This window comes from Phyllostomus discolor, chromosome 5, assembly GCF_004126475.2.
Source record: "Phyllostomus discolor isolate MPI-MPIP mPhyDis1 chromosome 5, mPhyDis1.pri.v3, whole genome shotgun sequence".
NCBI classification, from domain to species: domain Eukaryota; kingdom Metazoa; phylum Chordata; class Mammalia; order Chiroptera; family Phyllostomidae; genus Phyllostomus; species Phyllostomus discolor.
The window spans coordinates 174,762,975-174,785,030 of record NC_040907.2 but is presented as its reverse complement, the minus strand read 5'-3'; the positions used below and the strand labels follow the sequence as shown (position 1 = coordinate 174,785,030).

Here is a 22,056-nt window from a genome sequence, read left to right as displayed (position 1 = left end):
AAAGCGGAGAGTGGAAGAGAGCCTAGCGGAGATTTTGTGGGGAGGTCACTTCCTAGACACTCGTGCGATCTGAAGGGCACATTCAGACCAGGAGGGTTTAGATGGAGAGAATGACGGGAAACGCACTGACGAGAGTGCGAAGGGCGGCGAGGCGAGGCCAGAGCCTGCCCAGGTGCCTGGGGTCTGCGGAGGCGGAGTCGGCTCCGCCCGGCTGTCTCCCTCCTCCCTCCTGAGGCTGTGCTGTAGGCCGCCCGGGGGGCGGGGCCATCGGAGGCGCCCCACCCCGCCCACACCCTGCGCCCTGTCCCCGCAGGGGCCGAGGACGACCTGAGTCTGCGCGCCGCGCTCTACGGGGTGCTGTTCCACTGCCACGCGGACCAGGGCGACTGGGAGGGCGGCCTGAAGGTGCTGGAGGAGGCCGTGCAGGTGCTGCCGCGGACGGCCCACCGCCTGTGAGTGCGCCGAGCCCCTCGGGGCTGCCCGCCGCCCCCGCGTCCTCTCTGAGCTCGCGGGCCTGGGCTGCCCCCGCCGCCGCCGCTTCTCTGGGGCGTGCCCACGAACAATCCAGCACAAGTAGCTGGGGGGGGAGGGGGTTTACAGCGCGCGAGCGAGCGCGCACACACACAAGTATCAGTCGAAAACTAAGATGTGACATTCGGCCACAGCACAAAATCCCAAGGGAGTCGCGTTCCAGCAAGCCCAGGTCTTGCTGTGTCTTTGTGAGGAGGGAAACGGACAAACACTTCAGTTCTGGGCGAATCACACAAGTTTAAATGTTCCCATCGGCTCGAGAAGTAAGGTGCCTTTTGCTTCTTCAGCTTGATTTTCAAGCACATGGTCCTCGTGAAGGCCAGGCTCGGCCTGAACTACACGATGGAGATGCAGAAGTTCAAGGACGAGAGTGAGGACTACGTGGCCCACATGTGGCACCGCCTGGCCTTGAACTCGAAGAACGTCTATGGGGAGCTGACCTGCTACCAGAACGCAATCCAAGCCCTGCAGGTGCGCCCCAGCCGCCCGGAGGTGATCCTGCGGGAAGCGTTTCTTCGCCCCGGTCGAGGGCAGCAGAGGGCGCCCTTTCCAGCCCGAGGGGCGGTGTGTGTGTGTGGGAGCCTGGGCCTGGGCCCTGCGGGGGGCGGGCGGGGGGGGGCGGGCGCCGAGACCCTGGGGGCTATGGAGGACGGAGGCCCTGCAGCCTCTGGGTTCTGGGATCTGAGGACGACGTCCCCCCGAGAAGCCGACAGAGGCTCCTCTGGATGCACCTGGCGGGGGATGGGAGGCCGCAGGGGGAGGGCAGGCGCCTGGAGTGAGGCAAGAGCAGGTGGGACCTGCCTCAGGACAAAGGCGTCGGCCCAAAGACAGGCCCCGCACGGTGCCGGGAGGTTCTCTGCTCAGCAGAGCGCTCTCCTTCGGGAGCAGGTGCCCAGCGCGGAGCCGGGGCCTCCGCGGGCGGGTCCCTCCGCGGGCCCGTCCGGATGCTGTGGGTCCCGCACGGCCTCTGCCGTTTCTGGGTGGTTCACGCCTCGGGGTCGGTGCCGAGGCCCACGGTCCCTTTGCTCCTGGCACCAGGGGCCAAGTCCTCCCGCAGGGATGGCCTTGCCGGGTTCTCCGGGACCAGGCAGTGTGGATCGGCCTCCGCCAGAGAGAGCTGCGGGGTCCCTGCTGGAGGCGGCGGCCATCGGGGTTGTTTGCAGAGGTCCTCGGTCCCTGCAGACCCCCAGTCCCTGACCTCTGTGGCCCTTCCCTCTCAGGGGCACGGCACGTGCGGCAGTGAAGCCTCGGGGCCGCGCAGCCCGACACCCAGCACCCTTGGCGCCCAGGCCCCGCCCCACCAGCTGCAGGCCCCGCCCCAGCCTCAGGCCCCGCCCCGCCCCAGCTGCAGGCCCCGCCCCGCCCCCTCTGGGTCTCTGCGGGTTTGCGTGACCCGGGCTTTCCATCAGACCAGACGCGTCCTTTGCGACCAGCTCCTTTCCCGAGCACGGGCTCCGGGCTCGCGGGGTGGCGGGTGTGCCAGTCCTGCGTCCCTTCCATGGCTGAGTCGTGCCGCCGTGGGCACCGACGTGCCGGCGACGGGCACTGGTGCAGCTTCCGTCTTCAGGCGCCGCCTCCCCGCGGGGGCGTGGTCTGAGATGCGTCGGTGGGCGGTTTAGTTGGGGTGCCGGCGTCGCAGATTGGGGCCCTACCCACATCTGGGCTGCCGGCCGTGCAGCGAGCGAAGAAACCCAGGGAAAACGGAGCCATGGAGAGACGTGGGCACACAAGACGGGGGCGGGGCAGGGCGGGGGGCGCGTGGCAGTCCTGGCAAACCCTTCTTCCAAGCGGCGAGCGCGCCCTGCAGGAACGAGGAGCAAGTGCGCTGACCTGCAACCCCACGTTCATCGTTGGGGATCGGCGCCCCGTCGCGTGCACGGGTGCAGGGGCTGCACTTGGTACAGCGGGCAGCATCACCATGCACACGCGAGGGCTGTGCTGTGCTGGGGTCACGCGGTCACGGCCGCGGTGTCACCGGGCGTCAGGAAGCTTTCGGCCTCACTGTCATCTGATGGACCGCCTTCTCGCCTCCACCGGTGTCCTTACGCGGCCGAGACGGGACACGGTTTTGCGTGGACAGGTGCTCCTAGGGGCGGGGCTGCCGGGTCACAGGGCGGCCTCACTGCGGCTGTGCCCTTTGCGCTCCCCACCGTTCGAGCGCAGAGATCCGACTTGTCCACTGTGCGGCCGGCGCTGCGGCTCCCCAATCGCGGGTAGGGGCCGTGCTGCGGCGGCAGGACCCGCGTCCTTCCCCGCCCTGTCGGCCACCTGTGTCTGCTCTGCGGGGCAGCGCCTGTGCCGACCGGCGGTGTTTGCGTTTGGTCTCGGGTGCCTGGTCGCCGCGTCCAGCGTGCGCCAGCACACAGGTCCCTCTCCACGCCCCTTCGTGAGCTCGCCCTCTCGCGCTGCGCAGCTGCCTTTCTCCCCATCTCCCCTTCCCTGCTGATGTCACTTGTCGCTTGTCTGTTTCTCCTGCTGCTGCCTGTGCCCGTGGTCCTGGAGCTGGGAAGCCGCTGCTGGCGGGAGCCGCAGCCCCAGGGACTTGCCGCCCCGCCCCCCCGTCCCACCACAGGCTCTCCGGCCACCCTGAGGCCCTTCCTGCGCTGCTGGGAGGCGGGCCGGCTCCACGGCTCTGCACGTGGGCCCTGCTGCCCCGGGGCCAGCCTCTCCAGACCCCACAGGGCCCTCGCCCGTGTCCCCTCCTGCTTCTCTCGTCCAAGCCACCGCCCCTGTGTTGGGCACCCGAGGGCCCGCCTCCCTTCCTGCCAGTCCCCATGGCCCAGCGTCATTGCGCCTGCTGCGCCTGTCCCTGCCTGTGTGACCTGCGGCCACCTCGTGCCCCTCTTCCTCCTCACAGCCGTGTCTCCCTCCCAGACTCCCTCCGCTTCGACCCCACCTGTCCCGCTGCCCCCCTGCCCGTCTCCCCCGCATCAGCCCAGCATTCCCCGGTCACGCCCTTACCCCTCCTTCCCGCTCCTCCTTCCCGCCCCCCTCTGCCTGTGAGCTGTGGGGCGAAGGCTGCGGATGGGGCCATGGGGCCAGGGAAGGGCCGGCAGCTCCATCCCGGGACATCTGTGCTTGGCCAGCCCAGGCCCGGCCTGGCGGCTGCCCACCACACAGACCCCTGGGCAGGGCCGCAGAGGCCCGCTGGTCCCTGTGCCGGTCACCGGAGCCGAGAGGGTGACTGCAGAGCCCATGGAGGCCGGCGAGGCCGAGGAGCCTGCCTGGTGTGGCCGGGCTGGCAGGCGTGCCCATGGAGCAGCAGGCCTGTGCCGGCACGGCTGTGCGGAGGCTGCGGCGGGACGGGTCTCGCTGCAGCCGGGCGGTGGTGGCGGCACCGAGCCCAGTGAGGGGCCACTGGGGCGAGTGCAGGCGGGGGTGCGCGCTCTAGGGGGCGAAGCTGCGAGGCCACTGCGCGCCGCAGACCCCAGGGCGCCGGGTGGAACGTGCAGCAGCAGCCTCCTCACCGCCCCCTTCTGTCCGCCCCGAAGAAGCCGGAGAGCGAGTGGCAGAAGGCGGACTGCGTCACGGAGTTCGCTGAGTGGCTGTACTGCCGGCAGTTCCCCCTGGACGACGTGGCCTTCCACCTGAACTGGGCCGTGGACATCGTGCTGGCGATGGCGCCTGCCCGGGAGGCCCCGGAGCCCGCAGGTGAGCCTTCCGGAGGAAACTAGCCAGCCCTCCATGGGGAGGGTGGACTTCTGTGGGCTGGGGACGGAGGGGGCCCTGTATGTCTGCCGGGAGGCCACTGGGCCGAAGGCGGGAGGACAGGAGGCTCTGGGAGGCTCAGCGGAGCTCAGCCAGGTCTGGCTGGTCAGTGGCCCTCCCCCTGCCACTGGCCTGGAGCCCCTGCCGGCTGCGGGGCTGAGGGCCCTCCTAGGACCCCAGGGCCTTGGGCAGGTAAGGAGCGGGTACCGGGCCCCACGAGCCACCTGCAAACGGGCAGGCGTGGGGGCCAGCGATCCAGACGCACGGACGCCGCTCCCTGCCGAGCGGGAAGTGTGGCCGCTGCGGGGGGTGGGGGGGGGCCTGCCCTGGGACCCGACCCCAGTAAGACAAGCTCTGGTGCCCGAGTCAGGCCCAGCCCTCCAGGGTCCCTGCTGTGGCCGAGGACAGGCTGTGTGACGGCCCCACCCCCGGCTCCAGCATGGAGGTGGCCTGGACCTGGCCCGCGGGAGGGGGGCCCGTCACCCCCGACCCCAGCAGCAGCCCCCGAGCCACAGACACCAGCGGCGCCCCCCTCCCCCCCCCTTGCTTCAGGGGAGCTCTCGCCCGCGCCCACGCCCACACCCACGCCCACGCCCGCCGACCCGGAGCGGCCGGGGCCTGCGGACCCGGGGCCCCTCTCCTTGGAGAAGCTGCGCAGCGTGAGGCAGCTGGAGGCGCTGGCCCGCGTCCACGTCCTGCTGGCCCTGACCATGTCCCCCAGCGCCGCCAGCTACCAGGACTGCTGCCTCCTGGCGTACACCGCCGTCCGGCGCATCTGGCAGGTGGGGCTGCGCGGCCGCCCGGCGGGCTCCCCTCTTCCCGGGGTCAGACCGTGGCTCCGCTCGCTTGCGTCCCAAGACCCTTAAAGACGCGAGACGTGCGTGGCGTCCCCGTGCACGCTGTCCCCACCAGTGCTGCTGCCTCCAGCCGGCCCCTCCACTCTGAGACCCCCCCCCCGCCAGGGTCGCCCTCACCCCTGAGTGTAGCGTGGACAGTAGCCGAAGCCAGTGTCCTTCTGACCACCAGCAGCCCTGCTGCTGGGCTTCCAGAATCTTCTGCCTGCTGTCCCCTGCCTGGCTTCCTCCGCCCCTCCCCCCACCTCCCCCCAGCCCCCTTCCTGGCAGCTCCTGGCACCTCCTGTTCCGGGCACCGGCTGCCGGCAGTGCCCCCTGGCAGCAGGAAGAGCGGGAAGGACCCCCCCGACCCAGGGTTCTGGGAGACCCTTCGGGACACCCACTCCCTGTAAAGCCCTCCTGCAGGGCCACCCTCGCCCTGCGTCCCTGCCAGGCCCCAGCCTGCGTGTCCCTCCCCCGGGACGCTGCCCCCACCGCGGCCTGCCCGGCCCCCGGGTGTGGCTGCAGCAGATGAGTGGACACGGGGTCACCGCTCGGAGCTGCAGGGCGGCTGGCCCGCGCCCGGGCTCGGAGTGTCTGGGGGGCCGGGGACGGGGGGGACTCCCACCTGTCCCTGACGCTGCAGGTGTCCTCCCCCGCCCCAGGTGTCCTTAGCGACGGCAGGAAGATCCATTTCAGAAAGCAAGCTTCCAGCAGAAGCTAGTTCCCTTTTTTTGTTGCCTAAAAAAGAGAAGGAGAAGGCCAAGGACAAGGAGAAGGACAAGGAGAAGGTCAAGGACAAGGACAAGGACAAGGGCAAAGACCTGAAGCTGGTAACTCGTTCCCCCCAGAGGTGCCGGCGGGACCGTGGAGGGCGAGGGCCGCACGGCTGGGTGTGGCCACCCTCAGCACCAGGCCTGGGCCCGATGGGCTTGCCTGTGCCTCAGTGTCCTCTTCCGTAAAATGGGGGCCGTGATTTCTCCCTCCCTCCCGGCTCTCCCTCTCACACAGGCCCCCAGGGGTGCTGGGGGTGACGGGGGATGGGGAGATGTCTGGCTCCTCCCTGGAGGTTGTCGAACCCGGGAGCAAGTCACAGGTCAAAGGCCTGCAAGGGGCCGGGCAGGCACACCCGGGGCCTGGGTGTGTGGGGGCGGGAGGGGCAGCCCAGCCTCGCCACCACCACGTGGGGCCGGCCGGCACACCGACCTCTCCCCGAGCACCGGCAAGTCCTCGAGGCCGCGCTCCTGTGGCCCGTCTGCCCCCTGTCCCGGCTGCGCAGCCCCCAGAGCTGGGCGCTCGCCTGTGCTCCGGGCTGTGCGAGTGGCACGGGGGCCGTGGCCGGGGCCCCGGGGGCTCTGGTGCGGGGAGGGCAGAGAGCACAGTGTGGGCACCTCCGGGCAGCACCGTCCCCGCAAGTGTCCGACGTGACATCGGGTGTGGGTCAGGGACAGGGGGCTCAGGGACGGGGGGCTCAGGGCCCGGGGCGCAGGGGGCGCAGGGGGCGCGGGCGCGGCCTCCCGGGCCCCGACCCCTCTGCTGCAGCTCGCCACCCGCTCCCGCCGACCCCAAACGCTGCGCCCTGCCCCACAGCCCCAAATCCCGGTCCTCGGCCGGGACCCGGGGGAAGTCCCAGCGAGCGTGGAGGCCTGGGCTTCCTACTTCTGCCCGGAAGAGGTGACGGCCCTGTTCAAGCAGGACCACAGCGACTTCACCGTCAACGCCGCCAGCATCCAGAGGCCGGTGAGTCAGCGGGGGGGTGGGGTGGGGGCGGGGGCCCGACCGTCCCAGGCGCGGGCGGTACGCTGCCAGCCGTGCTCCCGGGGTCCTGGCTGCACGGCCGCGGCCGCGTCGGTGCGCCAGCCGGGGCCCCTCTCCGCTCCGCTTGGGGGGGCTGGCCCAGGGTTCACTGTCTCTCCTCCTTGGGGGTTTGGGCGGGTTTCCGGGGAGGCCTCCTGGGCCTGGATCTTCTTTCGTCTGGGAAGGTCTCACATCTCGGGTCCCGTGAACGGAACAGCCACAGAACTCCTCGCCGTTTCCGTCCTCGGAGCGGCCTCCGTGGGCTGTGTCTTGCTCGGCCGTTTCCCTCTAGCGCACGTTTTAAAGAGTTTGGCGCCATGTTCTTCATGCCCTCGTGGCTTTATAGTGTGTGTGTGTGGGGGGGGGTCTGCAGAGACCTCTGCCCCCTCCCACCCCTTTCTTGAGCAGCCTCGCCGGGGTCCCCAGTCCCGAGTCCCTCCCGCCCAGACGCCGAGGGCTGGGGCCGCACCCCCCGGGAGCCCCGGCCTGGGGCAGCTCCGCGGGGACCCCACCTGGGCACTCCGCTTGTGGGGCCTCACCCCACAGACAGAGCCAGAAGCACCCTCCGGCCCCTCGGCCACCTCTCTCACAGGCCGCGGCCCGGGACGGGCGTGCCCCAGCACGCCAGGGTCACTTCCGGGCCCCGGCCCAGGACCCTCCCTCAGCATCGTCCGTGCTTTGGTGCTTTTAAGCTGATTTTTTAAAAAGATTTTATTTATTTATTTTTAGAGAGGGAAGGGAGGGAGAAAGAGAGAGAGAGACAGAAACATCCATGTGCGGTTGCTGGGGGTCATGGCCTGCAACCCAGGCATGTACCCTGGCTGGGAATCGAACCTGTGACGCTTTGGTTCACAGCCCGCGCTCAATCCACTGAGCTACGCCAGCCAGGTTAAGCTGATTTTTAAAACAGTTCACCCAACTTTTCCAATTTTCCAGTGAAGAGTAATTTTTAAAAATCAAGAACATTACAAGAAATATTAGTCATATGTGTCCACAAAGAAATTCTACTTTAATTTTTAATTTCTGTTTTTATTTCACTGTTGCTCAGTTACCGTCGTCTGCATTCCCTCCCCCACTCCCCCCACCCCAGCCAAACCCCCCTCCCTCCCTTGCTGCCACCCTCCCCTTGGTTTTGTCCCTGTGTCCTTTATCGTTCCTGAATTTGTTTTTATTTTTTAAAGATTTTACTTATGTACATTTAGACAGAGCGGAAGGGAGGGAGGAAGAGAGGGAGAGAAACATCAGTGTGCGGTTGCCTCTCATGCGCCCCCTACTGGGGGCCTGGCCCACAACCCAGGCAGGTGCCCTGACTGGGAATTGAACCGGCGACCCTTTGGCTCACAGACCCACACTCAATCCACTGAGTCACACCAGCCAGGGCAAATTCTGCTTTTAATGGTCTGGTAGTTTTCAGTGGAAAAACGAGACGAAAACAGTCGCATAAGTTCGTAAAAGGGTTGTTTCTTCTGAGAACCTGTGGCCGTGCTGGAGCTGGGGGGGTGGTCAGGGGTGGCTGCCCGAGACGAAGGATAGCTGCCCAGGACAGAGGGACAGAGCGCTCCGGGGGGAGGCCCTGGGGGCTGGCGGTCCGGCCGCGCCCCCCACCCCACGGCCCCCTGTCTGCCCTGTGCCTGCCCAGACGTACACGCTGTACTTCCTGGACCAGCTGGTCGTGGCCCTGCGGAAGCTGTCGCTGCACGAGCTCACGATCCCGGTGCTGCAGCTGGGGGCCCTGGTGTCGGCCTGCGTCGTGGACAGCAAGAGCCTCAAAGACCTCTACCACCTCCGGTCAGTGCCCCGTCCCCACTTCCAGGGAAAGTAAACTTCCCGGGGGGCTTGTGTGGCCTTTCTGTGGCCCCCGAACCCGTCCAGACCGCACGGCAGCCTTGCGTGGTGACCGGCGGCTGGCTCTGTGACTCCGTGGGCATCACCAGGGTGCGCACTGGCCGCCGACGCAGCACCGTACGGGAAGGGAGGGAGATAGAGAAACATCCATGTGCGGTTGCTGGGGGCCGTGGCCTGCAACCCAGGCATGTGCCCTGGCTGGGAATCAAACCTGCGACACTTTGGTTCGCAGCCCGCGCTCAATCCACTGAGCTACGCCTGCTGGGGCTCAATGGATCTTTTAAAAAAAAATGTTTTTCACAAGAATTCAGTGGCGGGGACGGTGGCCGAGGCGCCGCCCTCGAAGCCGGGGGCTGTAGAGTCAGCTCCGTGGACGGGCGCGACTGGCCTTCTCCGCCCGAAACCCGGTGGGGCCACCTGGTGCTTTCGCCAGCGATGTCGCTCGGCCCGGAAGGTCGCCAAAAAGGTCGCCCAATCACACGTTTCCTTCTCCGCTCACCAACGTCCACCCGGTGCCCTGCGGCGCCCTGGGTGCAGTGCAGCCCGGTGGGCTGGGGTGCCCGGCGTGGCAGCCTGCGCCCCTTGTCCCCCCGCCCCCGCAGGCTCGCCCTGGTCTGCTCGGAGCTGAAGCTGAGGGACGCCGCCGCCTCCCACGAGGACGCCGTGGGGCAGGCCTACATCGCCGAGGGGGAGCAGGCCAGGTGCGCGCGGTTCCGGCTCAGAGCCAAGGGAGACCCGTGTGGCCCCGCTCCGGGCTGCGTCCCCCCCAGCCCCAGGCCCCCTTGCTCAGCCTGGCCGGGCAGCCGGATGTGGGGAGGGCCCTGGGGTCCAGTGCCCAGGGAGCCAGGGGCTGGGGGGCTGGGCTGGGAGTGCAGTTTATTCTTTGACTGACCTGCCTGTGAGCGGCCTGCCCCGGGCCGGGGAGGGCGCCCCGAGGACTGAGAACTTCCAGGGCAAAGGGGACAAAGGGGAGCAGCGAGCGACACTGCCGGCGGGGGCGGGGGAGGTGGCCTGATGGGCCGGCTGGGGGGCGGGGGGGGGGGGGGGCAGAGCTGCGTCTCTGTTCCGGAGTTGGAGTCCGCAGGGAGCGCCCAGCCCAGGTCGGAGGGGCAGGTCCTCGGTGGGGTGGCGGGGGGGCGGGAGGAGAGGGAGAGGACGGGAGGGAGAGAGGCAGAGGCGTGAACTTGGGGGTCCCGTGCGCCGCCACACCCTGGAGTCCTCCGGATCTTCGCGAGCCCGTGAGTGTGAGCGTGTGGGGCCTCTCGTAGGTGCTTTCCTTCCCGGGCGTTTCCCGGCCGCTGAGCTGCTGCTTCAGCGCCTCGCCTGTGTCCCTGGCCTCAGCTACAGGAAGGAGATCGCCCTGAGGAAGGAGCGGAGCCGGGAGCCGCTGCGAGACGAGAGTCTGGGGTCGCTGACCGAGCCCTCCAGCACCGGGGTGTCCGTGGAGACGAAGCCGCTCACGGCCCAGGAGCAGGTACCCACCGCGCCCGCCCAGGGGGTGGGGGCAGGGCTGCAGCCACCACCGGGGACCCGGGCTTGTCTCCACCGTGCTGCACCCCAGACCCTCTGTGGTGTCCCGGGAACCCCAGGAGCGGATGGTGTGTGCTCCCTCCGTGGGCCCCGGAAGCCCCAGGGAGGGCGGGACTGGGGACCACCCCAGAACGGGCCGGCAGGGGCCCGGAGAGCGACGCGGAGCAGACGGCCTGGCTGGCGGGGAAAGGGGCGGCCCGCGGTGCCGGGAAGGGCGAGGCCCTCGCAGCCAGAGCACACCCGTCTCTCTGGCCACCGCCCTGCGCCCCTCTGAACTCGGCGGGCACCCCTTCTGGGGGCTCCCCAGCATGGACGTGCCTGCCCTGGCCACTGCTCTGAGGCCAGAGAGCGCCTGTCCATGTGGGGGTCCGTGTGGGGGTCCGAGTGGCCCAGTCAGAGCTCGGGCCCTGGGAGGGACAGGGCCAGCCTGGCCCGGGGTGCAGGCGGCCCTTGCAGGACGGCTCCGGGGGTGACCAACACCCAGGGCGGTAGGGGTCCCTCGTGGTCTGGCTGACGCGCAGGAGCTTAGCGACTTGTCCTGCGCCGGCCGGGGCGCTGTCTGTCCGGGGGAGGGCTGCGGAGCGCAGGTGGGAGGGAGGAGGGCAGCCCCGATGACCGGCTCTGGCGCAGCGGGTGGCGGCCCGGTCAGTGGGAGGAGACCCTCCCTCAGAGGGGGTGCGCCCCGTGTGCGCTGCAGGTGCTGCGGGTGAACGCCGAGACCGGGAGGGGCCTGGACGGCACGTCCCTCCCGCAGCTGTGGGCCCTCAAGGCCGAAGCGCTGCTGGAGCTGGACCTGTGCCAGCCGGCGCGGCTGCTGCTGGCCGAGGCCCGCCAGGCCTTCCAGGTAGGGCGCCGCCGCCGTGCCGCGGGGGGCGGGCCTCGGGCAGGTCTGTCGGGAGCTGAGTCTGGAACCTTCCGGGTCCAGGACCCGCGCCTGGCTCCCCTGTGGAGACCCCGTGTTCCCTGCGGAGGGCCCCACGCCCTTCGCTTCGCCTTGAGTCGTCCCCCTGACTCTGCGCCCGGCCCGGCCCCCAGCGGCCGAGGGCCCCTCCCCCCGTGACGGGCCCTGCTCTGTTTCCTCGGTGGGGGTGGGGGGCACGAGGCCCCGGAGACACCCCAGGCAGGGGGTGCGCCAGGCCCCCCACCCCAGTGAACTTGTCGTCCTCACTGCTCTGGGGGCGTCCTCCCGGGTGTCCCTGGCCTCTCTGGGGTCTCGTTCCCCTCCTGGGCTCCGTCCCCCCCCCAAGGTCGGATGCCCCAGGGGCAGGGAATGGGGCCCTCTGGTGCGTCCCCCCCACCAGCGTCAGCTGCTCGCCCTGCCGCCAGTGGGCAGCCTGTCTCCGTCCGGCGCTCAGAAGTGAGCTCCCGGGAGTCTGGGGCTCTGCCCCTGCCTGGCTCCTCCCTGGGGCTCGGCTGGGCGTCTGCTGGGACTGTCCTGTCTCCCCCGACTCCTGAGGAGCAGGCCTGTCCCCACCTCGCGTCCCCGAGTGGCACCTACCGCTCTCCGTGCAGGCGTCCAGCCCCACCCCACCTCTGCTGGCCCCACACCGGCCGCCGCACCCACACCCAAGCCCCCATGTGCCGGTCCCTGGGGCCCCCCTGGCTCTCGGGTGAGAGGCACGAGCTCCCCGGGACCTCCCTACTCCGGCCTCTGCGGGCTGCACGCCAGCCGCCCTCCTCGGGCCCAGCCGGCCTGGACCTGTGCTGGCCTCGCAGTGCCGCTCAGCCCTCGGCCGGCAAGGCCCCCCAGAGCCCCTCTGAGCACTGTGCGTAGCGAACGGAGGATGGAGCGGCCCTGGAACAGCCCCCAGCCTGAGGCTCCCGGCCTGGGGCTGCGGCCTCGGGGACTGTGTCCTGGGGCGGGGGAGGGTGCTGGGGCCTCCGCCAAACGGAGGGGCTTCCCGGGGCTCTGACCACCGTCCAGAACCCTGCAAGCAGCTCCCAACACACACAGGCCCGGGGGCCAGGGCAGAGACGGCCCCAGGGCCGCGAGGAGCCCGGCAGGAGGCCACGGCGTGGAGAGGCCCGCCTGTCCTCCCGTCTTTGTCCTGCGCCCTCTCCCCCACCCCGTCCTGTCCCCACGTCCGCCCGTGTCTCGCAGGAGCTGGAGGACCCTTGCGCAGAAGCCAAGTGCCTGCTCCTCCTGGCACGGCTGGCCAACAAGGAGAGAAACCACGGCCAAGCCAAGAAGATGGTCTGGCACGCCCAGCACCTGGGCGGTGGCGAGGAGTTCTGGTACCGCTCCACCCTGACCCTGGCAGACACGCTCCTGGCCGCGGAGGAGGAGGGGCAGAAAGTGACGGTGAGGGGGCGGGGCCGGGTGCGGGGCGCAGGGCTGGGGGGGCAGCCGAGGGCCGGGGTCCCAGGCTCACACTGGCGCTGCGCTGCCCCCCAGGTCTGCCAGCTCTTCCAGGAGCTCAGTGGGACCTTCCAGGAGCTGCAGCAGGAGAGACCTAACCGCGCCCCCGTCCTGGAGTTCATGGCCACAGACCTGGAGGCCAGGTGGTCTCGCGAGACAAACGGTCAAAGCCGCGGCTTCTCTTCCCTGCCCCCTGGTGGCTTCCGACACCGGATTTCAAACCCGGGAGGGGCCACTGGGGGAGGCAGGTTCGGGCGGTGGGAGGGGCCTCCCCTTAGGCTGTGGGCCCCCGGGGACCTTTCCAGAGCGGCCGGAGGCCCTGTCACATTCCTGAATCCTCAGGGAACGCCCCTCACCTCCTATGGGGCTCGGCAGCGTCCCTCCTGGGCTGAGGGCCAGGGGCCGCCAGGCCGGGGGACGTCTGTCCACTGCGCAGCCCGGCCGGCCGGGTGCTCGGCCGCCTGCCCCGCCCCGCTACTCTGGCCGGCGTTTGGAGCCACGTGTCCGTCCACGGGAGGCGGTGCCAGGGCTCCTCCCCCGTGCCTGGGCGGGGGCCGACCTTCTGGGGACAGAAGGTCAGACGGCAGTCCCGCTTCTCCCGGGGCTGCGAGCGTCCCAGGGCCCCGGCTGGCTTCGGAGCCGCCTCCCCGGGGTCTGTGCTCCAGGAACGGCCCCTCCAGGCTCAGCCGCGTGTTCCCAGGGGGGACCTAGAGCGGAGCCCCCGCCCCCGCAGGTGCCTCAGCCTCCGGGCCCGGGCCGCCCGGGCGTCGGCCGGCACAGAGCCCGAGGAGCTCCCGTCGCTGCTGGAGGAGCTGGGTGACCGCCTGTTGGAGGTGGAGGAGAAGCTGGTCGGCTGCGGCTGCAGGGAGGGCCGCGTGGACGTGATGCTGGAGCGGGTGCAGCTGAAGAGGCGAGGGGCCGGGCGGGCGCGGGGCCAGGGCGGGCGCAGCCCCTCGGGTGGCCACTGGGGGGCTCGGGAGGCCCCGGGCCCTGCACTCCCTGACGGCCGCTGGCCTCGCTGAGCCCCGGGCGCAGGCCCGGCCCCCATCCCGGACGGCCCTCCACGCGGCCGCGGTCCTCCATCAGACTGTCGTTGCCCCCAGCCCTGGGGACACCCAGGGCGCCCCTCCCTGTCGGCTCGGCACGGGTGCCCGTGCGTCTGTCCCGCCCCCTGTGTGTCCCCCCGGCTCAGTCCCCGCAAACACCGGTGCGTCTCACAGCCCCCTCAGCCCGCCCCGGACACAGTGCCTCCCTCCACCCAGCGTTCCCACATGGGCCCCACACACGTCTGGCCCGGCCATATCTCCCACCTGCAGACATGTGTCACGTGTGTGCGTGCACATGGCCCCGTCCCTACCCTGGGACACCCACATGCTTGGTGACACGCAGCATCTGGGAGCACAACATGTAGGTCACAGGTCACATGTGAAAACGGCTCTTCTCAGGGAAAGCCACCAGGACACAGGCGAGATGTCACTGAATCCTGTCGCCACGACAGACACGGGTGGTCCCTGCAGGGGTTTGGAAATGCAGACAGCCGTCCCGGGACAGTGGGGCTCTGGGTCCCTGGGACCCGGTGTCTGTCTGGGTGAGGTGGGGGGGGGCGACACCCTTGGGGTCATGTCAGACGTGCTGAGAACGTCTGTGCGTGTGGCACCTCGAGCCTCAGCACCGCAAGTGCTGATGGGACACGGGCCAGTCACGCAGGGACCGCACACTGTGCCCTCTGTCCCTGTGGCGGCAGCGGCCCCGACGCGGTTGCCACGGCCCTCTGTCTCCCGCAGGCTGTGGGCCCAGAGCGAGCCGGACGAGGAGCAGCGGACAGTGCGCCAGCTGGAGGCCTACGGCCTGGCCCAGGACGCTGTGGCCGAGGCGGAGCAGCTGCTGCACGGCGTCCAGAGCCTCCTGTCCCTGCACCAGGTGAGTGTGGGCCGGCTGAGGCACGCACGAGGCCTCCCCAGCGGAACGGCCCTGCACTGGCCACACTCCCTGCAGCTGCTGGGGGGCCGGGGGGACCCAGAGGGGCCGGCCACTGCCCGAGTGGGGGGGTGCAGCTGGGGATCCGGGGAGAGAGGGCGGCGGGACTTCTCAGACAGAGGAGCAGGGAGGGAAGGCTGGGGGGACGCCGAGGGGCTGAGTGCCCACCTGAGGCCCGGCAGATGGACGTCTCTGGGAGGATGGGCCCCCCCTGCAGGGGGGGACAGCGGGAGCAGCACCAGCCCGGCCAGCCCGAGCACGCTGGGCAGGCAGACGCAGGGCCCGCCTCGGGTGGGCGGGACCAGCCCTGGGGTGGGGGCGGGGCCCGTGCTCCAGGCCCCCCCCCAGGAAGCCCGGCGAGGAAGACCCGAGAGGACCGACCGACTGCCCCCAAACACCTGTCCCCGACCAAAGCTCGGAAGCTCAGAGGGACACGGGAGAGCCCACACCCAACAGAACAGAATGTGCAGTGCCTGGCAGCCAACCAGGGGTCACCACCCCTTACAGTTCCCGCCCGCAGGAGTTTATTATTGGTCGTGCAAGAGGCAGGGAAGTGTCACCCATCACAGGGAGGACAATGTGTCCATCAAAACCAACCCGGCACTGAAGGGCAACTCAAGGACGTTCAAACAGCCGTTACAGCTGTGTTCTACCTGTTCAGGCAACAGCGTGAGGGTGTGGGGGTGTTTTTAAAGGCCCCCGTCCAGCTTCTGGAGACCAAACTGCGGTGTCCGAGCCGGACACGTGACGGCTGGGTCTGCGGCAGATTGGAGGACGCAGAAGAAAAGACCAGAAATAGTAAAGGCAGGAACAGGAAGTCTCGGAAATTAAACAGGAAGGAGAATAAAACTTACAGAGGATGAGCAAGCTGTGGGGCCAAAGCAGGTTCACAATTGCTGGTTTGGAAAATGTGGTATGAACAGGTGACCCCCCCAGGAAGAAACGCTGCTTCGTGGGGTCACAGCCATGAGCCCACTGCGCCCCACCCTGGGTCGGCCAGGGGGTGTCCCGACCGCCTCGTGCCGCACGGCCGGTCGGCAGCTCTGGTGCCGGGGAGCAGATCAGCGGAAGATGGAGCCACCAGGGCTCCTGCAGGGCCCGGGGCCCGAGCGTCCCCGTCCGTCCGTGGAAGGAGCCGATTCTGAGGCCGCGAGTCTGTCCTCGAAGGAAGGCCCCGGTCCCGATGGCCTCACTGGTGGGTCTGCTGCTCGGGGAGAGAGGGGGGGACCGGTGCTGCCAGGCCCGTCGGGGGACCTGAAGGCCGCACCCGGCTCCCACGGGGACCCCACAGGCCGCCGTCTTCCTGACGTAGACTCCAAGCAGCGAGTCAGCGAACCGAGTCTGATCACGTGTGAGATGTGCGGCGCAGCCGTGCCCCATCGGAGTCAGCCCAGGAGGAGCCCAACACTCAGACGGCACCCGGTGTGGTTCCCACGTTCAGACAAACGGACACGGCACCACAGTCGGTCAGAAAAAGCAGTCGGTAACCTGCAGCACCTACTCCTGGTTTTAAAAAGACAACTTTTTTTAAAAAAGATTTTATTTATTTTTAGAGAGGGAAGGGAGAGAGAAAGAGAGAAACATCAATGTGCGGTTGCTGGGGGTCATGGCCTGCAACCCAGGCGTGTGCCCTGACTGGGAATAGAACTTGCGACACTTTGGTTCGCAGCCCGCGCTCAATCCACTGAGCTACGCTAGCCAGGGCTTAAAAAGAAGACTCTTAGCAAACTATTTTTTAAGTATATTTTATTGATTATGTTATTACGGTTGTCCCCTTTCCCCCCCTTTGTCCCCCTCCACCCTGCACCCCACTTCCCTCCAGCATCCCCCCTTACCTCACGTCCACAGGTCGTGCATGTAAGTTCTTCAGCTTCTCCATTTCCCACACTACTCTAGTCTTCCCCTCCCCGTCTATCTTCTACCTGCCATTTATTCTTCTTAATCCCTGTACCTTTTCCTTCTCTCTCCCCCATTCTCCCCCTCCCCCGCTGATAACCCTGCACGTGATCTCCATTTCTGTGATTCTAGCTGTTTGCTTAGTTTGGGGGTTTTCTTTTAGATTCAGTTGTTGATAGTTGTGAGTTTGTTGTCATTTTACCGTTCCTAGTTTTTTATCTTCTGTTCCTTAGATAAGTCCCTTTAACATTTCACACAATAAGGGCTGACTCTTAGCAAACTGTCACCAGAGGGAAACTTCCTCACCCCGGTGACAGGCGTCCGAGACAAGAGCCGGAGCTGCCCACCCGGCACAGCACAGCCCGGCACGGCAGGGCGGCAGGCTGGCGGTGCTCCCTGGGCCCAGGCCTCCGCAGGGCGAGGCCTCTTGCTGACAGTGTGACCTTCAACATAGAAAATCCGCCCTGGCTGCTGTGTCTCAGTGGGCTGAGCGCCAGCCTGCGAGCCGAGGGATTGCCGGTTCGATTCCCGTCAGGGCGCGTGGTTGGGGCTGGGCCTCAGCAGGGGGCGGGCGGGAGGTGGCCCATCGATGTTTCTCTCCCTCTCTTTCTCCCTCCCATCTGCCCTCTCTGGAAGTAAATAAACTCTTGAAAAAAAGAAAGAAAATCCCACACCACCTACAAAAGAGCGTCCTAAAGCTACCGGTACTAACGAGTGACTTGAGGAAGCTCTCGGGGTATAAGGACAACATGCAAATGTTAACTTTATGCACCTATATACCACACGTGACCAGACATTACATATTTAAAAACGGTATCGTTTATGAAAACAGTATCATTTATGACAGCATAAAAATGAAACCTGACAAAAATGTGCAAACATGTACCCTGAGAACCACCAAACAGTTGTTTATCACCTGGTTTTCAGAGAGGGGAAGGGAGGGAGAAAGGGAGTGGAGCATCAGTGTGCAGGCAACTTCGACTGGTTGCCTCTGCCACGTGCCCCTACCTGGGAACCCGCAGCCCAGGCCTGTGCCCTGACCAGGATTCAAACTGGCGACCTTGCACTTTGCAGGATGACCCCCAACCCACTGAGCCACACCAGTCAGGGCCCACAAGACATCGTTGAGAAAAATTGAAGAGACCTGAGTAAACAGAAAGCTGTATCAAATTCAGAGGTCACAGGGCTTGATATTATTAAGATGTCACTCCTCCCTTAACTACCTGCAATCCTTCCCAAAATAGCTGCAGGCTTGTCCCCAGAAATCCACACGGCCACTGTGGCATGTGCTGGACTCCTGGCAGCGGCCGACAGGACTTTGAGGAGGGAAGACCCAGTCTAGCACGACCCGATTTTAGGACTCACGGTAGAACCAGGGACCGCGAGGGTGTGGTTTTGAGTAAGATCAGACACACAGACCCACGGAACGCAGCAGAGCACCCGGAACCAGACGCGAGGCCGGTCAGCGGGGAAGGCCTGCTCGGGCCCGGGGCCCAGCACCCACACTGGAGTCCATGCCCACCTGCAACAATGAACTCGAAGTGAGTCGTAGACATCAAGGTAGGAGCTAAAAACTACTAAAGTTCTAAGAGAAAACACAGGAAAACACTTCGGCAACTTTAGGTTTAGCAAAGATTTCTTCCCTACGACACGGAGAGCAAACCCGTAAAAGAGTAAACAGCGCGCTGGGCTCCTGCTCCTCGCAACGCGACTGCGCGGATGAAAACAGGTCACAGGTGGGGAGGAACCACTTGCAAATCGTCTCCCCGACAAAGGTCTCATGTACGGAAAGCATCGGAAAGCCTCATAAAAAAGAAAAAGCCCAAGGAAAAACGGGCACGTTTGAAGTGACATCTCTAAAAAAAGTAAAACAAGGAAACAAAACGTGGATGGCCACAATTACGTGGAAAGATGGCAGGCTTTGCTGGTGACTCCAAAAAGCGGGAATTCTCAGCGCAACAGAAACTGCCGCTCCCCCGTGTGGACGGAGGGCTTGGAAGCCGGGCCGTCCCGCACCGTGGGGGCCGCGAAATGCGGCGCTCCTTCGGCAAACCCCGTGGCCCGCTGCGCCGCCCAGCCACCCCCGCCCCGGGGTTTGCCCCAGAGAGGGGAACGCACGCGCCCCCACACAGACGTGAGGTCGTGACGCCTGAGCCGGGTGGACGCGCAGCGTGGCCCGTCCGCTGGGCAGTGGGGGGAACGGGCAGCCGAGCGAGATGAGCGGGACGCAGGGAATCCACGCCGCGTGCGCCCGTTTCCGGAACCTCCTGGAAGCCCTGACTCCAGGAGGCCTTTCGGAGGCGGTGGGAGGGAGGGAGAGGGAAGGCGCGGGAGGGAATGGCTGCTGTTTTCCCGGGGGCGCGGCCTTGCGTGTACCCCTACGAGAGGATACAGCGAGGAGGCGTCAGGGGCGCCCCACCCGCGCTGATCCCGAGGGGCGCGGGGCCTCGGCAGACGCTCCTGGGGCTCTGATGGCGTCCCCCCACGCGCGCAGGCGCAGAGCGTGAACACGCCCCTGATGCGGAAGCTGGCGCGCCTCAAGCTGACCCTGGTGGAGGTGTCCCTGGACACGCTGCAGCTGGTGCCAGAGCGACCCCTGGAGCAGGGCTCCCTGGACAAGCTGCTGGCCGACTACCTGCACAGCTCCAGCGACTACACCGCCACGGGCCTGGTAACCTGCCGCGCGCGGCCTGGGCTCGGCGGGGCGAGCCCCCGGGGCCGTGTTCCCAAGCGTGCCCCCCGCCCCGAGATCTCTGCCCCTGCAGCCCCCACTGCCCCCCGCCCCCCCAGCTTGGGGGTCTCTAGGCCTTGCCGAGGAAGGGCCTCCTCTGACGGTCCCAGGCTGACTGGCTGGCGAACCCGGGTCCCGTGGGGACGGCTCCGGGCTCTGGCAGCTCTCCCTCCGGGTCCCGCGACTGCTCTGACGACGATGTCGGCGCGTGAAAAAGTCCATGATGTGAATTGCGTTTTATTTAAAAAATAAGTTGAATTTGCAGAACGCTTGTTCCAAAGGACCCGTTCTGCCATTTTAGACGTGTTTAGGTTTTCTGCATCCCGAACCGAGTCGACTGGACAGACTGTGAGTGGGTCACACGGCCCTAACGCGGAGCCGTGCGCGCGCTCCCGCGCACCGCCGAGCCCCGAGCTGAGGCCGTGCGAGCAAACGTCAGTGGCCCTCCCGTGGCCCAAGCCCTGGAGACTGTCCCCAGCGTGGACGGGCGCTCCTCAGACGGGCTTCCTGTCCCCACTCCCAGGGACATGAGGGGCGGGCGAGGGGGCACTAGAGGAAGAGGCAGGGCCTGCTGCGTCGTGGGGGCGGGGCGAGCCCCTGACGCTGTTTGCGTTGCAGAAGTGGCGCACGCTGCGGCGCACCCTGGCCCACGTGGTGCTGGCCCAGCTGGGGAGCGTGCAGCCGCTGAGTGTGGGCTGCGCGGAGATCCGCGCGCGGCTCCTGGGCCTGACGGGGAAGGCCCTGCACCTGCTGGCCCTGCGGACGGACCCGGTGCCCCCGACCTCCTATTGGCAGGAGGGCCTCCTGGTAGGTGCCCCTGCTGCTCACTGAGCTGCCGCCTGTGTTTCAGCAACAACAACGAGGCATTCCGCTCGCACCTGGTCTCGGAACCAGCCTGCAAGTCGGCCTCAGCCTGTCCCCAGTTAGGAGGGGTGGCGTGGCTGCAGCAGGGGAGACAAGGCAAGAAGCAGTCTTGCCAGATCTCTGGGGACAGACGACAGACGGAGAGAGGGGACTGAGGCAGGTCCAGGTGTGCGGAGGCCCCTGCTGTCTAGGTCGGGGCCTTGCCCATGAAGTGGCACCAACATCGCCCTCCTGAGAGGGGCTGTCCAGGCAACGTGTGCTCAGTCCCAGGTGGCCAGGCCCAGCTCTTTCCCAGCCCGGCTTCCTCCTGCCCCTCCCTGCCGAGACCCCGCCGATCAGGGCTCCCACCTCAGCCCCTAGTCCCCAGGGCAGGCGGGCCCCTGACTCGCTCACTGGCTCAAGCCGCCCAGCACTGCAGAGCGCAGAGGCGGGGTGGGGGTGGGGTGCTGAGTTTGCAGTACTGAAGTGGACACGGCCCCAAGGAGGGACGCCTTAGCCTCGGCTCGCACCCCCAGCAGCTCCCTTCCGGATGCTCTGGCCAGCCGCTCCCTGGTGCTGTAGGCTCCTTCACCGACGCCCACCTGCGGGCGATGCTTGGCCAGGCGCTCTCCACCCCCAGTGCCACTGACAGGCGGCGTGTCCCCTAGGTGGGTGCGCAGACGAGCAGCCTCAGGTGTGTGCAGATCCTCCCGGAGAATGGGGACGGGCGGCGGCAGCGCGGCAGCAGCCAGCGGGCCCGCAGGAAGGCCCCGGGCGAGCAGGACCGCCGGAAAGGCTCTGATCTGAAGGTACCGCCCCGCCCTCCCGCCCCCGCCGCCCGTGCATGCCCCGCTCCATGCCCCGCTCCGTCTGTAGCCGGCCTGAGCCCGTGCCCGCCCGCAGAAGAGGAAGGCGCTGGCCCGGCGGTACCTGGCCCAGGCGTCGGAGGTGCTGCTGCAGAGCCTGCAGGTCGCCCTGGGCAACGGGCTCCTGGAGGTGGCGGCAGCCGCCAGCCTGCAGACGGTGGAGTGTGTCGGGGTGCAGGACCCCGAGTCCGCCTGCCAGTTCCTGGCGCTGTCCCAGGTGCGGCTCTGTACCGCGGGCTCCCGAGGAGGGCGGGGACCTCGAAGAAGGCGGGGCCTTCTCCCGGGCCCCCCTGAGCCCCGCCCCCCCTTTAACCATGCCCTGGGGGACCCTCTCGCGTTTGTTCCAGAGCTGCTCAGCCTCGGAGACCATGCGGGGCGTGCTACTCGCTGCCATGGCCGACACCAGCAGCTCGCAGGCCGCGGCCCTGCTGCAGCTCCATCGCGGGCTGCGGCTCCAGGAGCACACCTCCGCCCGCCTGCTCGCCAGCGTGGAGCAGCGGCTGGCCGCCGTTTCCAAGGTGAGCGGCTGGGGGGCTCTCCAAACCCGCCCAGCGCCGCAACCTCGAAGCTCGTCTGATGAGAAAGCGGAAGCCCTGCGTCCGAGTAGGCAGCTCCCCCGAGGCGGCGGCGCGCAGGGAGGGCAGGTGGAGGGACGCCCTGGGTTCTTTAGGCTGGCCCGTGCCTGGGGCCGTGGGGTCGTCCCCCAGCACCTGGAGGCCACGGGCCTAGGGAGAGAGGCAGGCCGGTGTATGTGCGGAAAACTGTGCGTGCTTGCGGGCCCGGCGTGGGTGGCGTGGAGACACGAAGCGATGCGGCTTTGGATAGGGCGCAGGTGCGCGCCTGGCCGCAACTCGCAGTCCCGGGACTCCGTGCGCTCTGCTGCCCCCATGTGGCGGCCGCGAGTCCTGCAGGCTCTGCCCCGCGGCCCCCAGCGGCCAGCCCGCACCTGCTCAGCTCAACCCCTGCGACCCGCCCCTCGCACCTCGAGCCTCCATAATCCTGTTTGTCACTCAGGCTTGGCAGAACCTCCAGGTCACGGAACAACACTTCACCCTCTTCAGTGAGGTTCCTCCCGCTTTCCGGGTGCTCTTTCTGCACCACTCCCCGGACAGGTGAGTCCTGCCCGTCAGTGCGCGCTCC

At 67.6% G+C, this 22,056-nt stretch overlaps 1 protein-coding gene across 1 annotated transcript in view; it reads left to right on the top strand.

Annotated features, from left to right (window-relative positions):
- The window catches only part of CFAP46 (cilia and flagella associated protein 46), a 57,606-nt gene that overhangs the window by 27,115 nt on the left and 8,435 nt on the right, over window positions 1-22,056 (top strand). The window contains exons 26-45 of the mRNA XM_036027466.1: window positions 314-452; window positions 819-1,002; window positions 4,023-4,182; window positions 4,792-5,021; window positions 5,738-5,905; window positions 6,663-6,812; window positions 8,509-8,657; window positions 9,317-9,415; window positions 10,056-10,188; window positions 10,942-11,088; window positions 12,346-12,546; window positions 12,640-12,746; window positions 13,337-13,513; window positions 14,388-14,523; window positions 18,971-19,147; window positions 19,826-20,014; window positions 20,719-20,859; window positions 20,954-21,133; window positions 21,264-21,434; window positions 21,931-22,028. Coding sequence (XP_035883359.1) covers window positions 314-452; window positions 819-1,002; window positions 4,023-4,182; window positions 4,792-5,021; window positions 5,738-5,905; window positions 6,663-6,812; window positions 8,509-8,657; window positions 9,317-9,415; window positions 10,056-10,188; window positions 10,942-11,088; window positions 12,346-12,546; window positions 12,640-12,746; window positions 13,337-13,513; window positions 14,388-14,523; window positions 18,971-19,147; window positions 19,826-20,014; window positions 20,719-20,859; window positions 20,954-21,133; window positions 21,264-21,434; window positions 21,931-22,028 — 3,136 coding nt within the window. The remainder of the gene's footprint in view (window positions 1-313; window positions 453-818; window positions 1,003-4,022; window positions 4,183-4,791; window positions 5,022-5,737; window positions 5,906-6,662; window positions 6,813-8,508; window positions 8,658-9,316; window positions 9,416-10,055; window positions 10,189-10,941; window positions 11,089-12,345; window positions 12,547-12,639; window positions 12,747-13,336; window positions 13,514-14,387; window positions 14,524-18,970; window positions 19,148-19,825; window positions 20,015-20,718; window positions 20,860-20,953; window positions 21,134-21,263; window positions 21,435-21,930; window positions 22,029-22,056) is intronic.